Source organism: Chroicocephalus ridibundus, chromosome 14 (genome assembly GCF_963924245.1).
Source record: "Chroicocephalus ridibundus chromosome 14, bChrRid1.1, whole genome shotgun sequence".
NCBI lineage: Eukaryota > Metazoa > Chordata > Aves > Charadriiformes > Laridae > Chroicocephalus > Chroicocephalus ridibundus.
In genome coordinates this window covers 4,023,474-4,043,135 of record NC_086297.1, presented here as the reverse complement: position 1 = coordinate 4,043,135, position 19,662 = coordinate 4,023,474, and the positions used below count along the sequence as shown (strand labels likewise).

The 19,662-nt window shown below is 46.7% G+C and overlaps 1 protein-coding gene across 4 annotated transcripts in view; it reads left to right on the top strand.

Annotated features, from left to right (window-relative positions):
• Positions 1-19,662, top strand: part of RPTOR (regulatory associated protein of MTOR complex 1) — a 157,001-nt gene that overhangs the window by 69,399 nt on the left and 67,940 nt on the right. For all 4 annotated transcript variants that reach the window (XM_063351672.1, XM_063351671.1, XM_063351674.1 and 1 more), the window contains exons 8-10: positions 6,993-7,093; positions 8,056-8,200; positions 17,453-17,528. In XM_063351672.1, the coding sequence (XP_063207742.1) occupies positions 6,993-7,093; positions 8,056-8,200; positions 17,453-17,528 (322 nt within the window). The remainder of the gene's footprint in view (positions 1-6,992; positions 7,094-8,055; positions 8,201-17,452; positions 17,529-19,662) is intronic.

The window sequence follows — 19,662 nt, the reverse complement described above, 5'->3', positions numbered from 1 at the left end:
CTTGATCAGTCTCTTCTGCTTGATCACAAGCCACCCTGTCCTCTGGGCTGGCACAGCGTGTTGTCTGGCTGCTGGGTAAGGTGGACTGGGACTTTGTTCTGCTTTTAAAAAAAATTTGGAAAAAATCCTAAGGAATGGTTTAACTTGGTGTAGGGTGGGAATGCAAAGCTGGGTGCCAGGAATCAGGGAGGTACCGCAGTGCTGTAGCCTACAGTGCTGCAGCAGGCTCCCTCTCCCGAAACCACGTTCTTGGGAGAGCAAGACCAGTATATTGCTTTCCTGGGATTTTTTTCCCTGGGTCCATTTTGCAGAGGGAGGGAATTCTCTGAATTCTCGGAACAAAAATCCGGGTGATCTGGGAGCTGCTCGTGCTTCTGGTGGGGCCGCTTAAAGACGGTCTTTTCAACTGCCCGGCCGAATACGGTGGCACAATTCCCTTTCACAACCAGAGGAGCCGGGCCCCTGGCTGTCAGGGTTTTGTGACAAAGGACCTTTTCTGAATGTCACCTCTGAGTCACGTAGGCAGGAGCAGTGTGGGAGAAACTCGTCTCGCTGCAGCGTGTGCTGCTGCTTTCCGAGAGCCCGTCTCTGGGCTGTTGCTCACCAGCACAAAATCCATTTATAAAAATCGCTAGAAATAACAAATTTGGGACTAAAATTAATTTTGTTTCCACTTTAAGTATTGTCGAATGTCACGGACTGGAAATTATTAATGTTTTCATGTCTGTCGATCATTGATGAGTAACGGTTCAGTAGGAGCCAATTTAAAGACGAAGCAGGAAAAATGAAATCCCAAGATATCACCTGGCAAAAGTAACGTAATTGGAGAAAACGTGGAAATTATGCCGCGATATAAGAAATGCCTGTGGTGCGTACCCTCGGAACTCGGCTAATCAGTTGCCTTCAGGGTGGCAAGTGGGAGGGCAGGCGAAGGAGAGCAGCTGGGTGGTATCATCTTTTTTTTTTTTCCCCAGTGATCCCAGTAGCAAATGACCAGCAACTCCGGTCCCTTGTAGTGCCTTTTCCTCCGCTGGGCTGGGGGCGCAGGATGCTAATGACGGTTTATTTGAGAAAGGCAGAAGAACAAAACCTGTCAGAGGATGGTCACAATCTTACTGACTGCGCTCGTGTCTAAATAAACAGAATTGTTGTTGCTGGGGTAGCAAAGGAGGCCAGACGCTGAACTGGAGTTGGATTTCCATCAAGAGACAATATTGCCTTCTAAAATCCACCGCCTGCCTGGCGCCAGGAAATACAGGCAGAGCTGCTGGTATCCAGGCTTGGCAGAAATCGCCAAAATTCATAACTAGATGGAGAAAGGCGTTTGAATAAAAGAAAAAAGTTATTTTCAGCAGGACTGGAGAGGGGCAAATCCATCACCTCTTGGGCGAAGGGCAGGCGAAGGCAGGAGGATCGTTCTCGTGCTGCAGGACCCTGCTCTCGCCGTGGCCGGTCTGGGCCGTTAAGGTGTCTTTGCAGATATTTAATCAGTTATCTGCTGGTCCAAATTCTGAAATACTGCAGCTTCTTTTTTTTTTTTTTTTAATATTTCTTATTTTATTTATAGTGGGAAAACTATAATTCTTGGTTTGCCTTTAGACCTAGTTTAGGCAGCTTTCAGCCCCTTTATGTTCTCGAAAATTCAGTCGAAGGCATTGGAGCGTATTTGGGAAGGTAAGTGTTCTAGTGAGTGTTACCAGCCGCGGGAGAACAGGGATGCTCTGCCCCACTGCCTGTTGGTGATGTATGGCTCATTAGTACTTGAGGCGAGGAAAAACTTTGCTTTTGAGGATGTTATTTTGAAAAGTTTCTGTTCTGTAATAAATCTGGTTTTATTGAAATGGAGTATTTAATTTTATCACCATTGTTACGGGGTACCAGTCTCTAGTGTAGGCAAAGCCTATTGTAAATACAAAGGGAAGATCATACTCGAAAGGCTGGTTTTCATGGCAACACTTCTTTCACATCTTTATAGCGAGAGATGACAGGATTGAACGCTAGTGTACAAAGCTTTACAGCACTCTCGAACAAATAATTTAAGAACCTCAAACGTTTTGTCTTTCTCAAGTAGTTTGCCAAGGTTCCAGGAGCCCAATCGCGCCTGTGTCGTTCCCGTTATTTGGTGATGGGGGCGTGTTGTCTGGGAGCACATTAACTGCGTTGGTCCTGGCTAAGCAGCTCTTGCCGCTCCGTGAGATTCCCACGGCAAATATCCCGCCTGCGTTACTCTGGCACCCTTTGCTGTGGTATACCCTCTCCCTTTTTTTCCTGAAAGAGTGAAAAGTGAAATATACTTAGGTTATTTTCTTTCCCCGAACTCAAATTATTGTGAATATTCGCAGGTATAAATTGGTACCAAGCGTCTTGTTTTCGGAAGTCTAAGTATGATGTTGCGTATCCCAGTGTCGTCTGTATTACACCCCAAAAGTAGGGGTAATGGTGGAGCCCATCCAAAGGGGAGACCTGGCATCCTTTGAAGTAAATGCTTCCCCTGTAATTAAAGTGATTCATGGGATTTTGCTGAATTTCTGACAAGGACATTGATGGTTACACCTAGCACGAGCTCTTTAGTGACCCTGACATTTTGTAGTCCTCACTTTTCACAATAGACTGCCGTGATTTAGGTCTCTGGAAAGGCGTCTGTCGGGAAGTTGAGGGAAGAAGTGATCGAGAGTCCAGAGATGTTAAATCCCAGCGAGCGGCTGAGACAGCGCTGCCCTTTTTCCCTTTTCTTCCCCTCCCTCAAAGACAGTTTTTAGAAAGGAGGACTGCTTTGTCCTTCCTGTCAGAGGCTCTCGCTGTTGTCAGAGCAGAACGCGAAAGGCACCGGGAGAGGTGGTGCCAGCGACAGCAGTGTTCCTCGGGGGGAAAGACCTCCGGGGTCCCTGCGGCGTTCCTGCCCAAGCAGGAATTAAAAGATGCTTTAGTTTATAGCCACAGGATGGGTTTGAAAGAGCACATTGCACAAGGGAATTGTACTCACCCCAAAATATTTTGTCTAAAAAATACCATTAAGTAGATTTGTGTGGTGGAACTCTGCAAAAATAACAAATAACTCTACATCTTTAAGATGAGTAGTCCCATCCAGGAACACAAAACATGCTGTTTATTTCCATCTCCCGATTTATAGCGCTGACTGCTCCAACCTCGGTTGATCCCCGTGTGCAGCCCAGGGCCCGGCCCTGCCCTTCCAGCGGCTCCCAGTCTGCGGGCGGGCTCCGGGCAGCGGTGGAAATGGTCGCTCTTCGTTCTTGTGCCGTTCCCCAACCTCTCTCTGCCCTCACCGCCGCTGCCTAACGCAGAGCTTTTCAACGCAGCGTCTGTCCCCGCGCTGCCGGAGCCAGGTACAGAATTAGCATCTTCCTGACTGTCTGTGAGGGCAGGAAGGAAAGGAGCTCACCCCGCGGCACGCAGCGGGGCGACGGGCGTCCTGGGAGTCTCCGCTTGGCTGCAGACCCTCCCAGGGAGCTGTATTTTCTATCAATCTTGTGGCCAGTCTTAGGACAGTTGTATTGTGGAAAATTACCAAATGCATTTTAAAATGCAAAATAAAGTCTATACTATAGTAATGGATAGTTATTTTAAATACAAATGCAAAAATACAAAAATAAGCCTACCTCTTTCCCCACGAAAGTAGATATTCAAGTCACAAGGAGTTTCTGAGGCTGGGCTGCTAGCAGCAGCTTTGGATTTCAGCCTGTCACTCCTGTTCAATGCCATCAGTAAGACATGTATCAACTCACAATCTGCATTTAATAAAGGGAATTTAGTATGAACTGTGCGCAGAACTCTCCGTCTGGTGTAAAGATTCAGGCTCTGCCGTGAAACACCCTATTTCAGTTTCCACTGAAAACTGGCTTGAAAGTGGCCATCGATTGGTTTAAGCTCAGTGTTTGGCTTGTTGGGGAATCTCAGCAAGGATCACTTTGGTTTCTAATTAATAAATTTCTGACTTAGGAAACGCTGCTATTTTGCTGCAGAGGGTGTTCTGCAATGCAAATATTTACGTGCGATCCTCACCAGAGCGGTGGTGTGGCCTTGTGTTCCCTCTGCTTGCTCTGGGGGATCCTTAACAAACAGTTTCAGAGATGTATATTTTTCCTCTGATATCAAGACAGGCAGGAATTTTTTATAAGATGCTAATTTCTAGCTGTTTTAGAAACTGTCTTTCTACGGGGGAATATGCTGCATCTGAACCAGCCTGGCAGTAATGCTGCTGTACCCATCAGAGGAAGAAGTTGCCATAGAGAAAGCTCTTGCTTCATGTAGTTTGTCTTGATGCTTTTAATATTTGAAAACTCGTTACAGAAGGGAACTAAGGTGCGTTTGGATTAAATCCGTGGGATGTCTTACCGGGCAGGTGCGTGTTTCTGAAGCTTCCCCATCCTCTCTCCGGTGCTTTGCTCAAGGGGAGGAGAGCTGAGCTGGAGAGTGCCGGGCTGTGCCGGAGCCTCGGAGCAGGGGTAGGACAGCCCAGGACGCTCTGTTGGTCTGGGCTTGTTGGTTGGTTGGGGTTTTGAGTTTGTTTTCTTCTTCTTTTTCTTGTTTTTGCTTTTGTGAGAAGCAAATAATCATTAGAAAGCATATTTCGGAAAGCTGGTCAGGACGGAGACAGAAGCTGGGAGACGTTGAAGAGCAGCTTACAGCTGCACGCGCTCCTTTAAGTGGCGTTGTGCGTGTGTTGGGCCGGAGTCGCAGTAGGGTGGCATTTGGTCACTCCAGTCTTATACCTTATTACAGATGAACAAATGCAGTATGAGATCCTCATTCAGTTCCTGGACAAAATAAATTTGAGTGACTTTTTTCAGTCTACAAAAGCAAGGTCCCGGCTCAGCCAAGGTCCTGGGCCCGGCAACAGCAGGATGCGTGGTGGGACGTTGCTGTTCCCCCGTCACCAACTGTGTTTCGGGCAGGCTGCTGCCTCTGCTGTATTGATGCTTAGAATAAGAAACATTAAGCCCAGAGGAGCCCGTTAGTTTCTCTGCTCTGACCTTCTGTGTGTCTCAGGCTGCAGAATTTTACCAGGTTGCTCCTCAGAAGGGTGAAAACTGTTCCTCTGAAGCGCGTGTGCCTTGAACCTCTGAAGGCTGAAGATTGAATTGCTTCCCTTTCTTTCAGTGGTCAAGTGCTCTCCCTCCTTTCTCCACTTGTGTAAAGTATTTGTTGGCACCCAGTTTTTTCTCTCTTGTAGGTGTTTATCCACAGTGTTCAAGTTGTTCCTTGGTAGCGTAGATAGAATGACCTTAAATCTCTCACTGTATGACATCATTCACTTTTTTTTTTTTTTTAAAGTTTTTTTCTGCATCTTCTATAGTTTGTATTAGTTTGTATGTCCTAAGCGGCTTAAGCGAATGCCAAAACGTGAACACTAGGCAAAACTTTCCAGTGTCAGTCTCAGTGATACAAGGCAAAACCACCTCTGTCCGCTGCTGGCTCCCTTGTAGAGGACACGCCGCGAGACGGCTCCGTGCTCCCTCGCCTCTCCGTCCCCATCCCCGGTGCCCAGTGCTTTCCTGGGGAAACTGGGCTTTCTTGCAGGAGGTTGGGTTTTTGATTTTTACTTCTTGATGAGTCTTCATGCACGGGGAGGTTTTACAGCAGAGAGCCCCTTTTATCTATAGGTATCCCTGTTGAAAACATAGCGGGTGTACTGCTGCAGAACTTCAGGGCTCTGTGCCGCTGGCGGGGATTTTCAAAGGCAGGTTAACAACTCGGTGTTCTTAGAATCTTCTATTAAATGCAAGTCGTCTGGTAGCCAAAATACACAGGCGTAGGCACAGAGAGGCCTTCCCTGTGACAAACCTGAATGTTACTGCGGTCCCCCACTGCCTGTGTGCGCCACAGTAACCCGCTGCCTTTAAGCGACTGCACTTAAAAGCATTTATTTATGAAACGCTCGTGTAACAGGCAGCTGGATTTTCCCAGTAGAATCACTAGCTGGCCCTTTGCTTTTGCTTTATTTGAGGAAGGGGATGTCTGTATGAATATCTCAGCTTTTTGCATGATTTGAGTTACTTTCTCCAATCTAAAATATAACCTTTAAAAAAACCCAACAGACTCTTTGCTCACTTCCCCTGCATTCGCTGGGCGTGAGCAGGGATGAGGGTTGATGGCTACCTGGAAAGCTGCCGTGCCTGCTATTGATTAGCGCCACTTTTTTCCACTTTAAAATATTTAATAAAATCAGCAATCGGGCTCCTGGGCATTTTCGGTACCTTCCCAGGCGGCAGCTGGGCTCCCGCTGTGTGTTGCTGGCAGGTTCTGGGATCCTTAGGGCTGAAGCCGCGTTCCCGGGGGCAGGGGGTGGGACGTCCCCGGGGTGAAGGTTTTGACTTCAAGACAGTCTGGCTGGAACCATTCGCTGAGTCTTGCTGGGGGCCATTTCTTGGTGAACCGGCAGCAGTTTGCAGCGACAGGGAGGGAGCTGTGACGTCCGTCCGTTACTGCCAGACAATTTTTAACAAAAGGACCGTGTTTTCTAACTCTTCTGAGCTTTTTGACTGTTTAAAAAATAATTGGGTTTTTTCTGGAATATCATCGCTCGAAAGTTCTCACACAGGGACGTTGTGGATCATGAGCATACAGTTTGTAATATAAATTTTATTTATTATTAAATATTTCAGCAAGAAGTGAGTAATGGATAAAATGAAGCAGGGTGGCACTTTGGAAGAAAAAGTCGTTTCCGTTGCATCGCTCAGAAATCAACATCGTCTCTGTGACACCTCCCCAAATGTTCTTCCCTTAGCTCAGTTATCTATAAACAATTCCTTCTTTATCGTCCTTTATCTAGCAATTCATGTTACGAGCAAATTCATATGTAATAGATTTTGGATAAGGAAAGTTTGTCTAGCCACATAAATTCTTGGTTAAGAATTAAAGTTCTGGAAATGCTGTCTTCTGTGAGCCTTGATAGAGGCTTAGGCTTGGGCCTGTGTATCTAAAAAAAAATTAATTAATAGGAAGCCGACTTGTTTTTTTCTTCCCGCTTGTAGGATTCCGGGAAGACTGAATGACCGGAGAACTCCCCTGGGAGAGCTGAATTGGATCTTCACCGCTATCACAGACACCATTGCATGGAACGTCTTGCCTAGAGGTAAGACTTGGGCAGGAGAATCAAGTTTCCACCAGAAGCGAGCGTTGCTTATTCGAAGTAGAAGGATGAAGAATAAGATAAATGAGGTGCTGAAATAAGGAGAAAATTAAAGCCTGATACAGAAAGAGCAGATCAGCCTGGATCTTAAGGCTAGTTAAATTTTTTACGTTCCCTCGTTTCTACCAGAAGCATTTCAGCAACCTGATGATTAGAAACCAGACAGGTTTGTTTCTAGTGCCAACATGATTGCTTTAGCTTGAATAATTTTCTTTCTTACTGTATTTGTAAAGGGCAATCTGTTTTCTTCCAGCCTTTGTTAGTATCATAAATAAAGGGGTTTTTTCCTCTTTGCTGGTAAGGCAGCCTGTGTTTCCCAGGAGTAACTTCATCCCGTTTCTCCACCCCTGCTCCGCTGTGAATTCCTACTTCTGGAGCACGGGTGGCCAAATTTGTAAGCAGTTTTCCAACTGTCCTCTTTCCGATGCTCGGTACAGCATAAATTTTTCTTTGCCTCTGTAGAAGCTGGCACATCTGCTGTCTTTTAGGATTCATGTTGGCTTCTCATAAGCACATCAAACCGCCAGTTAACAGGTGTGTAGCTCTTGATGAAAGAGTACTCAGAGGTCCTTTCCTGCCTCAGCCGTTTCCAAAAACTTAGGCTGAGTTTAAGTGAAACACCAACAGGGGAATTTTATCCAGAAAAGGCAAAAAAGAACCTGAGGTAGAAAGCACTTAATTCTGTTAATGTAAAATGGAGAGTAACAGTGATGCTTTAAGGGAACTCAGAAGGCGGGATTTCCTTTAAATGGTTGTCATATCATGTCACTGCAAAACTGTTGTAGATTCCTTGTTATTGGAATAAACTGTTAATGTGGCTTTATGTTTTAAATGATTTTTGCATATTACCTACGGTACTGAAGTTGCAAAGATATGCATCTAGTAATTCGTGCGATCTCTCGCAGACCTTTTCCAGAAGCTCTTCAGGCAAGACCTGCTCGTGGCCAGTTTATTTCGGAACTTTCTCTTGGCAGAAAGAATTATGAGATCTTACAACTGCACCCCCGTCAGCAGCCCCCGCCTGCCTCCCACCTACATGCACGCCATGTGGTAAGTCAGAGCCCGGGGGCGGGTGCCCTGAGGAGATTTCAGGCACTTCGGTCAAGAAAGATTGTTAGTGCTTAAATCTACCCAGCGCTTTACTGATTAAGTCGGTGGATCAAAAATGAAACAGCATGTGGCAGCGTAATACCCATCTCCAAATGTATTGCTTCTCTGTGCGTACGTAACTATAATGTAATTCTGTAATACAGAAGCTTCGGTTCTTCTTTCACTCCCGATGGAAAAGAAATTGGGCGTGTGGTACCTTCATTTTCACAAAGTAAAGCTGCTCACCTGGGATTGTGGAGGGAGGGGAGAGCTGAGGGCCTGAGGGGAAAATTCTTCACTTGCGTTGTTGAAATAGAAGAAATTTTTTGCAGCAGAGTTCATCCACTTGTACTGTTGCTTTTAAGATGATTAATGGAAATGGACGTGGCACAGTTATCGAAAAGCTCTTAAATGTGGTTTTGACCATCAAACAAATGTCCCATGAATAATAAGAATAAAAATAATAATAACTACAGTAATAACAAAAGTGCTTGCTTTCATTTTTTTTATTCAGTATGATTAGGAATAGAACAGTACAAAATCTGGCCAAGTACAAACGGGTACAGTCAAACTAAGGTAGTTCCTGTGGGAGAAAACGATGGCCGGGCCGCTTGCGGGAGGGCTGAGGACATGGCAGGTGAAGGGAGCTGTGGGCTTAATTTGCCTGCTTTTTCAAACTCCTTTTGATAAGTTTCCTCCGTAAAATAGTGGAGGAGGATAAGTGTAGAGGAGGTATGACGTGAGGCTAATCAGCGTGAACCCGGTAGCAGCGTCGGTGAGCTGGGCTGGCATGGCCTGCTCTCCCTGGGAGGCTGCGGGCGCCAGCGGCCGTCGAGGGAACATGGAATTTCTTTGGTTATGGAAAAGCAGGGAGGAAGAGGGGTGGAACTGGGCAGCCTCGCTCAATGCACCAAGCAGTGTTCTTAAGTGTTGGATCAGCAGCTTTTGAGGAAAATTGCTTCGGTCATTTGTAAATCCAGTGAGTTGTTTCATCAGGGCGTCACGCGAGGGACGGGGACGTCTGTAAGTGAAGAGCAGAAAAACCGCCAGGGCTCCCACGGCGTCTCGCAGCTGATGTTGCCACTTGATGTGGCAGAGCTTGAGCCGTAGAACTGTGCGTCTCCAGTTGCAGTACGGCAGAGCACGTTTTTACAGAAACTTTGAAATTAAAACAGTAAATTTCTTATTTCTAGCTTGCTTATTGCCAGCATATTGAAAACCTCCATTTCCAGTTCCTTATGGGAATTTAATTCATTCTTATTGCCCGCCTATTAAAAGCCTCTATTTGTGGTTTCCTATGGGAGTGTGACTTGACTTGGAGTCGGTGTCGCCATCCTCGAGCTGAACCACAGGAATGAAGCTCGGGAGACCTGGGTCCCGTTCTGTGGCTCTCACAGACCCGCGTGGCAGCATGATGGATTCCAGAAACGCGTTCTGTTCTTTGCTTGTGCCGTAATTCTCCTGGTGCACAACGGTGCTGCAAATACCTCTGCAAAGCCCCTCAGACCACGCCACAGGATAATGGCGTTGGTGCTGCTTTTGGGGATTTACCGGAAGAAGAAATTCCTTAAGAAAATTCCTTGTGAATCCTAAACACTAGCGAAGTAGACAGCAAGGGAGCAGAGAATCCCCTGACACGCTTTATTCAGTGTCCTCCAAAAAATGTGCGCTTTGAAGCAAATCTAGCAAAGGGGAAAATTCCACTTTTGTCAGAGGTGGCTCAGTTGATTATTATGAACTTTTTAGTAAGGACAGATTTAGAAACTAATTTAGGGCTCGCTTAAATATTTTCCAAAAATAATCATCTGCGCGTACTTATCACCTTTCATTCAAGAATTTTCTAATGGATCCCTGATCCGAAACCTCCAAACCCATTTTACTGTTTAGATAAACTAGGTAATGTGACTGGAGGGCAGGAGAGTTGGCCAACGGAGTGTGGAAAAGAACGGAAACTTCAGACAATGTGATTTGATGATCACGTTGAATCTCCATCTGCATTGTTAGGTGGTGGGTGGTGCAGCAGGTTTTTGCCGATTGCTGTTTTCTTTCCCCGATTTCTCATGCCCGGCACGTCGGATGGTGTTTTGGGGAGCGAGTCCAGGCTGACGCGTCGTCAGCAATGGTTTGATCTGCAAGCGGGGGGCAAGAACACCCTCCAGGGCTCCCTCCTCCGGTGTTATAAATGCTTAATGACTGCAAGCAGTGACCCTGGCGTGTATCAGCCCCTGCTCCTCAAGGGTCTGACTTCAGGGGACTTTCACAGCCCTTGTTCTCCTCCTCCTCCTCCCCTCTCCTGTGCTTTTGGGGCTGTTTATTTGGGTTGGTTTAGCACCTCCTCCCTTTCCCTGGGATCCCGTGCGCGGCGGGTGTGTGTTCCTGACTCAGGGTCTGGTTTGCTGTTTGCAGCCTAAGTCATGGTGCGATGTTTTAGCTTCTCCACTGCATATTTGCATATATTCTCCTCTCTTCCATTGCCCTCTGGATGCTCATCTGGCTTCTGGGCTTTGCTCCTCCATTCGCAACGGTAACACAAGATTCCCGTGTTTCTTTGCTCGTACGGACACAAGCCGTTCTGCTGGGAAAGTGACTGAAAATGGGATGTACATACAGACGTAATTCATATCCCAGCAGAAGGCTGACTGGAGAAGCAAACTACTGTTGGGTGTTAGTACCTTTTTGCACCATCTTTTGCAGAAAAGGCGTAAGGAAATGTCAGTGTTTCGCTGGCTGTAGCGATGTTCCCACCATCTCTGCGCAGCTTGGCGTGCGTTGCCCCGATCTCCCTCCTCATCGCAGCAGCCGTGGACTCGCGCTCCTGCTGCTCCGCACCAGCCTCGCGGCTCCTTACTGGGAGCGGCTGGGAGGCGGCGGGAGGGGAGAGGGCAGGAGGAGCTCCGGAGCCGGAGCATGGGGGTCCTGCCCCCCCCCCGCCCTGTGGCTGGGGCCGGAGCTCGGCCAGCCCCATGGGAGCCGGGGGGACGGGCGGGCACTGCCAAATGCTCCTCATGCGGGACGTGAACATTGGTTTACCTTGTGCGGAATTACTGCTGCCCCTTCTCAGACATTAAATCTGAACCATTTCCTCTTTATCTCTTTTGCTCACCTTTGTCTCTGCTCATTTGATAATTCTCCCTAACCCACACCCAAATGTCTCGTGGTTTGAGGAGCTGGCGTGGATGTAATGGAAGCACCGAGGTTGTCGGAGAGAGGAGCTTCTCTTCCTTTTGCTTTAGTCCTTTTGAAAACAATTTTAAAATTTTGACCTATTAAATTGTTGTTCTAGTCAGTGCATTTGGGAGACCGCTGCTCCTTGTTCTGTTAATTATCCTTTTTACCTGAACAATTGAGGAATAACGAAAGCTTATTTCTTGAAGGAAAATATGACCCACAATCTGTCAATCTTTTTATTTCCCCAAGAAGGGCAGCCTATTTCGGAATCGGGAGAGCTGGTCTCTGTGACCGTGCCCTGCTTGGTAGGCTCTGACATGCTCATTCCTTCCTGTCTGTCTGTCTTTTCTTGGCTTTCTCTGTTTTTCCCGCTTAGGCACAAACCCTTCCGGGCACGGGCCGTTTGTTTCTATTTGTACGGCACCTCGCACTGTAGGTTCTTGGCTGCTGCAGGCACTACTATAATACAAGTATTAATATTAATATATATTGATTGACTGGCTGTGCTATGCAACTCCGAGAGCCGTTGTGCAGTAAGAATAGGGGGGGCGATGCTCTGTCAGCATCTTGATCTCTCTTGTGATGGATTATGGTTTATACATTACTGCTGTTGGCAGCAAGTTATATTCACGGCCTTTGAAAAGACCTAATAATGTGTTTGGAAATAGTTCCTAACATAGGTCATATATTAAAAACGAAGTACCGTAATTATGCTTTGGAAGAGCTATGATTTGTCCATAATAGAAATATTGCAATAGTCTATACACCGACCATGAAATTCTAGTGGAAAGAAAGTCATAAGATACTGCAAAGAAAATAAGCTTGACATTCTAGCTGAAAAGAAACCCATAATAAGAGCAACCCAGTTCCAGGTGCGAGGGGAGCTGGAGGCTGCGGGAGCGCTGCAGGACGGATGCGGGTCTGCTCGCCCTTTTCTCAGAGAACTGGCTCTCATTTAGCTCCCCAGAAAGACTAATCTCGGCGAGAAGAAAGTGACTGTTTGAAAGGGCATTTGGAACTGTTTGACATTTGAAGGATCGGATTAATTCAGATTACACCGCTGATTTCACCAGATTTCGGTGTGTGTCTATGTGTTAGTCTCAACCCATTAACAGACTACAAATAGTTTAATGGGGAGAAATGTAAGACAAAAATAGCAAAGCATGTGCTCTAAGTTGTGGCTAGAGCCAGGGAATGCATTGGTCGGAGAAAGGAGGATTTCATCGTCGTAACAAATATTCATAGCAATAAGTATTTGTTAAAAATAGCCAAGTCTGAGCAGCTCCCCAGCTGTCTCCCCTAAAGCAGGCTTAGGGAGTTCACGGTGTCACTGTGAAGCAGGTGAATTCAGGCTGAAATCGGAAAATTCAATCAAACGCGGTATGTGGGTGAATTGTACTTGCAGAAGAAACAAACGTGAAAAATCTTGTCCAACGTATTTGAAATATTTAACAGTCCCAGAAATAGCATTCAAAACAAGCAGCTACCCCGGTGCCCGAGCCCCAAGACTGCAGATGGCTTCAGCTTCTCCGTGGTTGCTCCTCGGCATGACTGCCCCGGCACCAAATACTCATTTCCACTAACATCTGAGAGGTGCAATATAATAGAAACTGTTCCCAGAAGAAGAGAGAATGTTAAAGGGACATCAAAAATACGTTATAAAAACCGTGACGTGAGAATTAGAAGCATTAGACATTGACTCAGCCCAGAAAATTTGTGTGTAAGAAAATCCGCTTTCCTGATGTGCCAGCTGATGTGGTACACGTGGGTGCAGAAAGGCTAACGCACATCTCGGTAACCATGTCTAATTTCTGCTGTTAAAATATTACCGTGGGCTTCCGTTACCGAACATTTGGTGGATTTGCCTAATAAAACAGTCATTGAGCAAAGCTGGAACTCCTGCCCTTCTCTTCTTTGCTTAAAAGTCCAAACTTTGCAGCACCTCTGGGAAGCGGAGCGAAGGCAGTTGGATGAGTTCACGTTAAATTATTAAAAGTTTAAACAGTCCTACTGTAACGAAACTGGTATCGGACTGAGGGGGGGACACAGATGGAGTCTGGGGGGCATGTGAGTAGGGACTTTGTGCTGAAGGGCTAAGAAAAATTGAAACTAAAATATAAAGATGGGTATTTCTTTCATGGGAGAAGAGAGCTAATGATGGAATGCAAGGGAGCTCTTTCCCTGTTTAATTTTTATTGTGGAATTATGGAGGAGCAATGCCTTTTCATTTTTAGTTTCCCAGTACGCTGAAAGGCAGTGTCCTTTCCCCAGACGGTGGCTTGCAGCTTGCGTGGAGGGTACGTCCTTGGGCTGGTTGGTGGGCGCAGGCAGAGGTGCAGGCGCTGTGGGCAGACTGGTTCCCTTGGGATGCTGCGCTGCTCTCCCTGCGGCGGATAAACAAAAGCACTGTCTTGCCTGTTTTTTAACAGAGTCAATCTTCCAACTAAGCAGAGGATTTAATATTCCAAAATATATATATCTGGGAGATGCCTGAGACTACGTATGTTTTCGCCGTAGTTGAACCTAAGGAGTCCCCCATCCTGACGCAGATGGAAGTCTGTGAATTTGACCCCGTCCTTTAATGAGATTGCTCCCGGCGGAGCATGGAGCGTTCTAAAAGCTTTTGCCTTTTTCGAGATGCGGTGCTATGGAAGTTGCCAGGTCCCGAGCAAGTGTAAGGGTAAATATGGCCATGCTGTGGGGCTCATTGCATGAGAAAATCTTCTGAACTTGTGGTTTGAGGGCTGGTGGTGCCACTGGTGGGGAACTCGAGCTTCCCCTCCTGCGGTGCTTCTTTCCAGGTTCTCTCGAGTTTCTGCCTCATCCAGCCCGGCTTTGGACCACATAGAAATGGCCATCTCCTCATGGGCGGTGTACAATGGAAATCCTTTGGACTTGGTCACATCAGTCGCTGTGTGGGATTGCTTGTTTTTATTGCCCTTTTTGGGGAGACATAACAGGAGTATGTAGAAAACCTTACCTGAAGTGTATGAGAGCTTCTAACTTAGCTGGGGTGTACAAAGGGGAGATGTTGTCTCTTCTTGTGCAAGTGCTCTATCAAATTTTTGTACACACAGCGATTAGGACAGTATAAATACCTTCATTAACGCATTCTTTGGTAACATAACGCAGTGAAGTTGAAGCCCTGTGGTATTTCAGTAGGGCATTGCCAAGTGGATGCATCATAGTGTCGTCTTCTCGCAGCGAGGGCTGCGGGGCCATTGGAAGAGCACAGTGAGGGAGGAGGCAGGAGCGATGCTGAGGTATTGCCCGGCTCTTTTTGTACCCAGTGTGGTGAAACAAATCTTCCAAAGCACCTAGCAAACGGCAGTCTCCGCCAAGAAGGAAGACAGGTGGTGATCTCTTGGGTTGGCTTTCATAAATCACTTCTAGGATGCAACGCCGCCCATCCTTGTTCCCCTGCTGCTCCCTAATTTATCTCTTGTTTGTGTGCTGAAGTGGAATATTAGTTCTGCGAGCATATCTGCAAGTGCCCACCTTTCTGCTTCCCTTTGGCATATTAGAACAGTCAATCACTGCTCCTCCTCCCCACCACCAGCCATTATTTTCACCGTGACTGTAACAAGTGTTTTTCCCCTTCTGTTTCTCCTCACATGCTCCCTGGCGTTAGTCCTTTACCATTCGTTTGTGGCTTGTTTTGAATCTTCTGATGATTGTCACGCCTGTTCAATGCCATCGTCTGTTTTGCCAACGCGGTGAGTTACCTCTGTGGCAACTCGTCTGCAACCTAAAGCCTCGCCAGCAGCATGGGAAGGCCGGAGAACCATTGGAAGTGTTTGAGGTGATCAGAGTCTCACGGGAGAGGCGGATCCGCAGCTCTAGGTTGCGATGAGTGGTGGTGTCAAGACTTTCTGTTGGTGGTTACTCTTTTGAAGGATTGAGTGACGTTGGCTGCGTTGATTTCTCATGGCCTGTTTTTAGAAGCGTAAAAAGAGGTTTTGTTTTAATCTACTAAAATCTCATAAAATTTTTGTTGGTTCTTTGTGATAACACTTAAAACCTTTGAGATTTGACCTTGCTGAGCTGATTTGGACATTTTTATAGCAGTGTTGGTGCTTCTTACCTAAAATGACTCCGAGGAGCTCAGCATCTTCGCTCTGTGCCTCTGCAGTGTAATGACTACGCAGCATCCTCTTAGAGGCAGCCAAAATAAGACTAGATGTCTCTGATCTCCCGACCATTTTTCTCCTGTGTAGTAACACTTCTCTCAAAGGCAGTATGTATTGGCATTTTCTAATGTTTGGAGAATTTCTGTGGGTGTTATTGCCCATTCCTCCAAGACACCTGGAAGTCAGAAATTTTCATTCTTTGCTTGAAGTAAAATTATCTTTATATTTGCACTAATTGACTTTGCCTCTGCCTCAACCAGGAATAAATATCTCCCTCATCAGCTCTGCGTAAACATTTTGTCTCCAGCATGGCTCTTTATTGAGCATGTGGGAAGCATTTGTTGCCCGTGCTTTGATTATCTCTTGATTACCTCTTAATTATATTGGCAGCATATTGTCAAGTGGAAGGTGAGCGCTGTGAAGCAGAGGGACAGAGTCAGGGGCAACTAAAACAAGCTTCATCTCTTGAATCCATAGAAAAAAAAAAATGCAAGAGCCTTGTAGTTTATTTTTCCATCTAATTGGAGAGATTGTTTTGGGTTGAGAACAGCTGCCAGTTAGGCTAATGGGATGGATTTCGCTCGGCGGTTGTTCTAATGGAAGGCTTTGTTTGACTCAAAACAGGGTGATTTAAGAACTTATTAGAGCAGGTAACTAAAACACACTGTATTGATTATCACCTATGGCCTTATGTCTGCAAATGTTCCTAGGAGAAGAAAAATTGCTTAGCCTATTGATGTTAACACACGATGGCCACAAGCCATGGAAGAGCAAATGTGTCTGAAGAGTAAATTAGTTTCTTTTGTGTAAGAAACCCGGCGGGTGGTGGTTTACCTCACTCGCCTTCCAGAGTGCATAAATTCATATGGTAAAATGAAAAGTGCGTGGAACGTCTGTGGATAGAGTAGGGATAATCGTTCCTGGGGTAAAAAAGTAACTGTTTTGCTTTCTTAGAGGTGTTTTAGGAACTTTGGAGACCAAATGCATTTATTTCAGTTTGTGAGCATTTTGAAGCAGACTGTTAGCAAATTTGCACTGAATCAGCCACAACAGGTTCCTTGGCCCCTGTATGTAATTTACGCCCTGTTATGACTGTAGCTCTGAAATACTGTAGATCACAACGCTTCAGCCATTAAAAGTGTAGTAGAAAAGGGTAAAAGCTGAAATCTTTAAATATTTTCTCTTTTCTAGTTTAGCGTACATCCCTCCATCCTTGGGGTGAGTCATGTAGAGCCAGTCTGTCAGCAAGGCCGTCACGCAAAGCCCAGCTGGGAGCTGGCTGGATGGGGACCAAGTTGGTGTCCTCGGCGCTGTGTGTGGGGACACAGTGTCTGTGGGGGACGCGGAAGAGGAGGACCGGGGCCGGGGGGGGTGCAGGCATGTCCCTGAGCTGGGACTTGGAGATGCAGCAGGACTGACGGCATCGTCTGAGCCGGTGTGGCGGGGATGCAGGCGAGGTCTGGGATGAACGGAGGTGTGTGCTGAAGGGTTATGGGTTGGAGCTAATCCAGGATTCAGTTCATTTTTCTAGTTTAAAAAAAAAAAAATCATCCATTTTTGCATGAGGACAGGTATATAATAAGATTTCAGTTCATTCTGGCTTCTTTCTACGTTACAGAGAGGAGCAGTTTCTGTGAAGTTCAGCTAGGGATCGTTTTACCTCGCTCACCTTCTGTGGCTCAGTCTGATACGATGCTGGACTAGACCTTCTCACTGTTTTCTTCATAGTTTTCGTATGCTATATCTGTCTTTTTTTTAAAAAAAAAAAAAAGCAATATTGAGCATTTCTAAGCCAGTGAGACACAGACAACACTGCTTTGTCCAGATACTTGTAATGATGAATTTAAATTTTCCTTAACGTTACTTACAGATAACTTGTAATGACTTCTCTTTCCTCTTTCACCTTTTTCTTTAGGCAAGCGTGGGACCTTGCAGTTGATATTTGCCTTTCCCAATTACCTACAATTATAGAGGAAGGAACTGCCTTTCGGGTAAGTTGGATAATATCCTGAAATGTTGTGTGGCCAGTTTATCCCATTATTTGAAACCTCAGTGCAGCCCATCACTTTTGCTTGTTGAGTCTTGAATTGGTGCGGTTTTGGGGTTTATATTTTTGGGAAATTTTAAGTGTCTGCTCACCTCACTTAGAGGGATAGACTGAAAATCAACTTCTAAGTTCCTCACTGCCGTGTGAGATGTCTGATTCAGCTGTGCCTGTTGGTGAGGAGGAAACAGCTCCTTGTAGAAATGGTGCCTGAGACCCAACTGTTAAAATTTCAGAGCACTGAGTCTGACTAACAGTATTGTTACCAAAAAAAATCCCAACACGCCAGCATGATTTTGGAAATTAAAAATTTTAAGGCAAAAATTATCTCTTACATGATAAAAATCCCCAAGGCTTTTATCCTCCCATCCCTTTTTTCCCTGCTGTACGTGCTGTATTTTAAACTTTAAACGAATGTGTTGTTTCCTCTCCTAGCTCATACTTATTTTTATTTCAGGTCACTCACAATGTCAGTGGGTGATTTATATTAGTCTCAGACCTCATCTGGCTCTCACTGTCAATGAGTTGCAATTCAGCAAATGTCTGTATTTCAGGGATGAGAGGAGGGATTAGGCAAGAGATCAGCGAATAAGAGTGGTCACTCTCAAGTAGCGAGTGGTTCAGGTTAGGGTGGAAACAATTTACAAGTAGGTTTTCAAGCCTGGCGAATGTAGATTCTTGTCTATTTTGACTAGGACTTGAGGAATGTGGAGCTATCGATGCTCAGTCGCAGCTGGGAGCCTGAATTCTGCGAGGTTCCGAGCTCGCCCGGGCACCAGGTGTAAGGGCAGGCTCAAGTCCTCCTCTGAGCTCTTCCTTACGGTCTCGTTTAACATCCAGCGTGATTAATACCGGGCAGGTTTGTGCCTGCTCTGGGGAGAGGGGGCAGACAGGAACCTCTGGGGCACTGCAGGGAGGTGAAACGTGGCTGTCGGTTCGGGAGGGGGTGGAAGGGCCTCAGCTCTGCACTGACAAATGGTTGGAGCAGGCAGACGGCTGCTCATCTCTTCCTTGGGTTCTCGTCAATGTTTTGCCCTCAAACCTCTTGATTTACGCCTGGCGAGAAGTGCTGTCCATCAGAGAAGGGGGGCAGCTGCCAGCGAGGCAGGGAAGGGCCGTGCTGTCGGGGAGGTTCCAGCCCGTTCGGGGCCGGGGCCGGCGGCGGCCGCAGCCTGTGTCAGGGGAGCCACAGGATTACCTGCTGCCGGCCGTTCCTGGCCGCTGGATAAAGCCATTGATAATCTCTTCAGGGCTGTTCTGTTTCAGCAGCACATTATAAACCACGTGCATCGACTTCTGCTTATTCCCTAGGTGTTCTTTTCTAGTCAGACCTGGAAAATAGGATAACCTGATGGAGCGGGGCCTGCGGGCCCGTGTGGAGGTGGCGGGGGAGCCATGGGGCCTCTGACGGGTTTGGGTTGGTTTGTCTCCTGCCTCCCGTCTCTCCCCTGCCTCCTTCCCTCTCGATTTCTGTTTCCCTGTGGATTTCTAACCGGAAGGTGCTGTGTGCGTTGCTCAGTCCTTTCTCGTACCTGCCTGTGCCACGGGATCGATGGCAAAGGGAGGGTTTCTGCAGCGCTGCTGTGCTGGCGGGGGCGGACGGTGGCCCTGGGGACAGACCGAGCGCGCTGCGGAGCAGAGCAGTTCGGGGAACGAGAGTCACAGTGTTGCCGGTCACTGTTGGTGTTGGGGGGCGGGAGACACCCCACACCCTTGAGCAGGCTCCAGGGACTTAAAACGTGCTGCTGAACGTCAGATCTCGCCAAGTAACTCCCTATCCCCAGCCAGTGTGGGGCACCCCCGAACCACCACAGCAGCTTAGAGCAAGGCTCCAGTTACGTCAGATGTTTTTCAAACTGTGCAGTATTTTCTCTACTTGTATTTGCTGCCCCCTAAACCAGATTCCTCTATGTCTCGAGATACTACAAGCTGTTATCCTTTATATTTGCCGGATGCCGTTCAGATGCGTTTTGTAAAACAGCGTGTGATTGTACTGTCTTCAGCAGTAAGTAGAAGGCCCGAGTGGTAGGAGTTAGCTCACGTCAGGACTTCATCCCACCCTTGTACCTTTACTAGGGCAC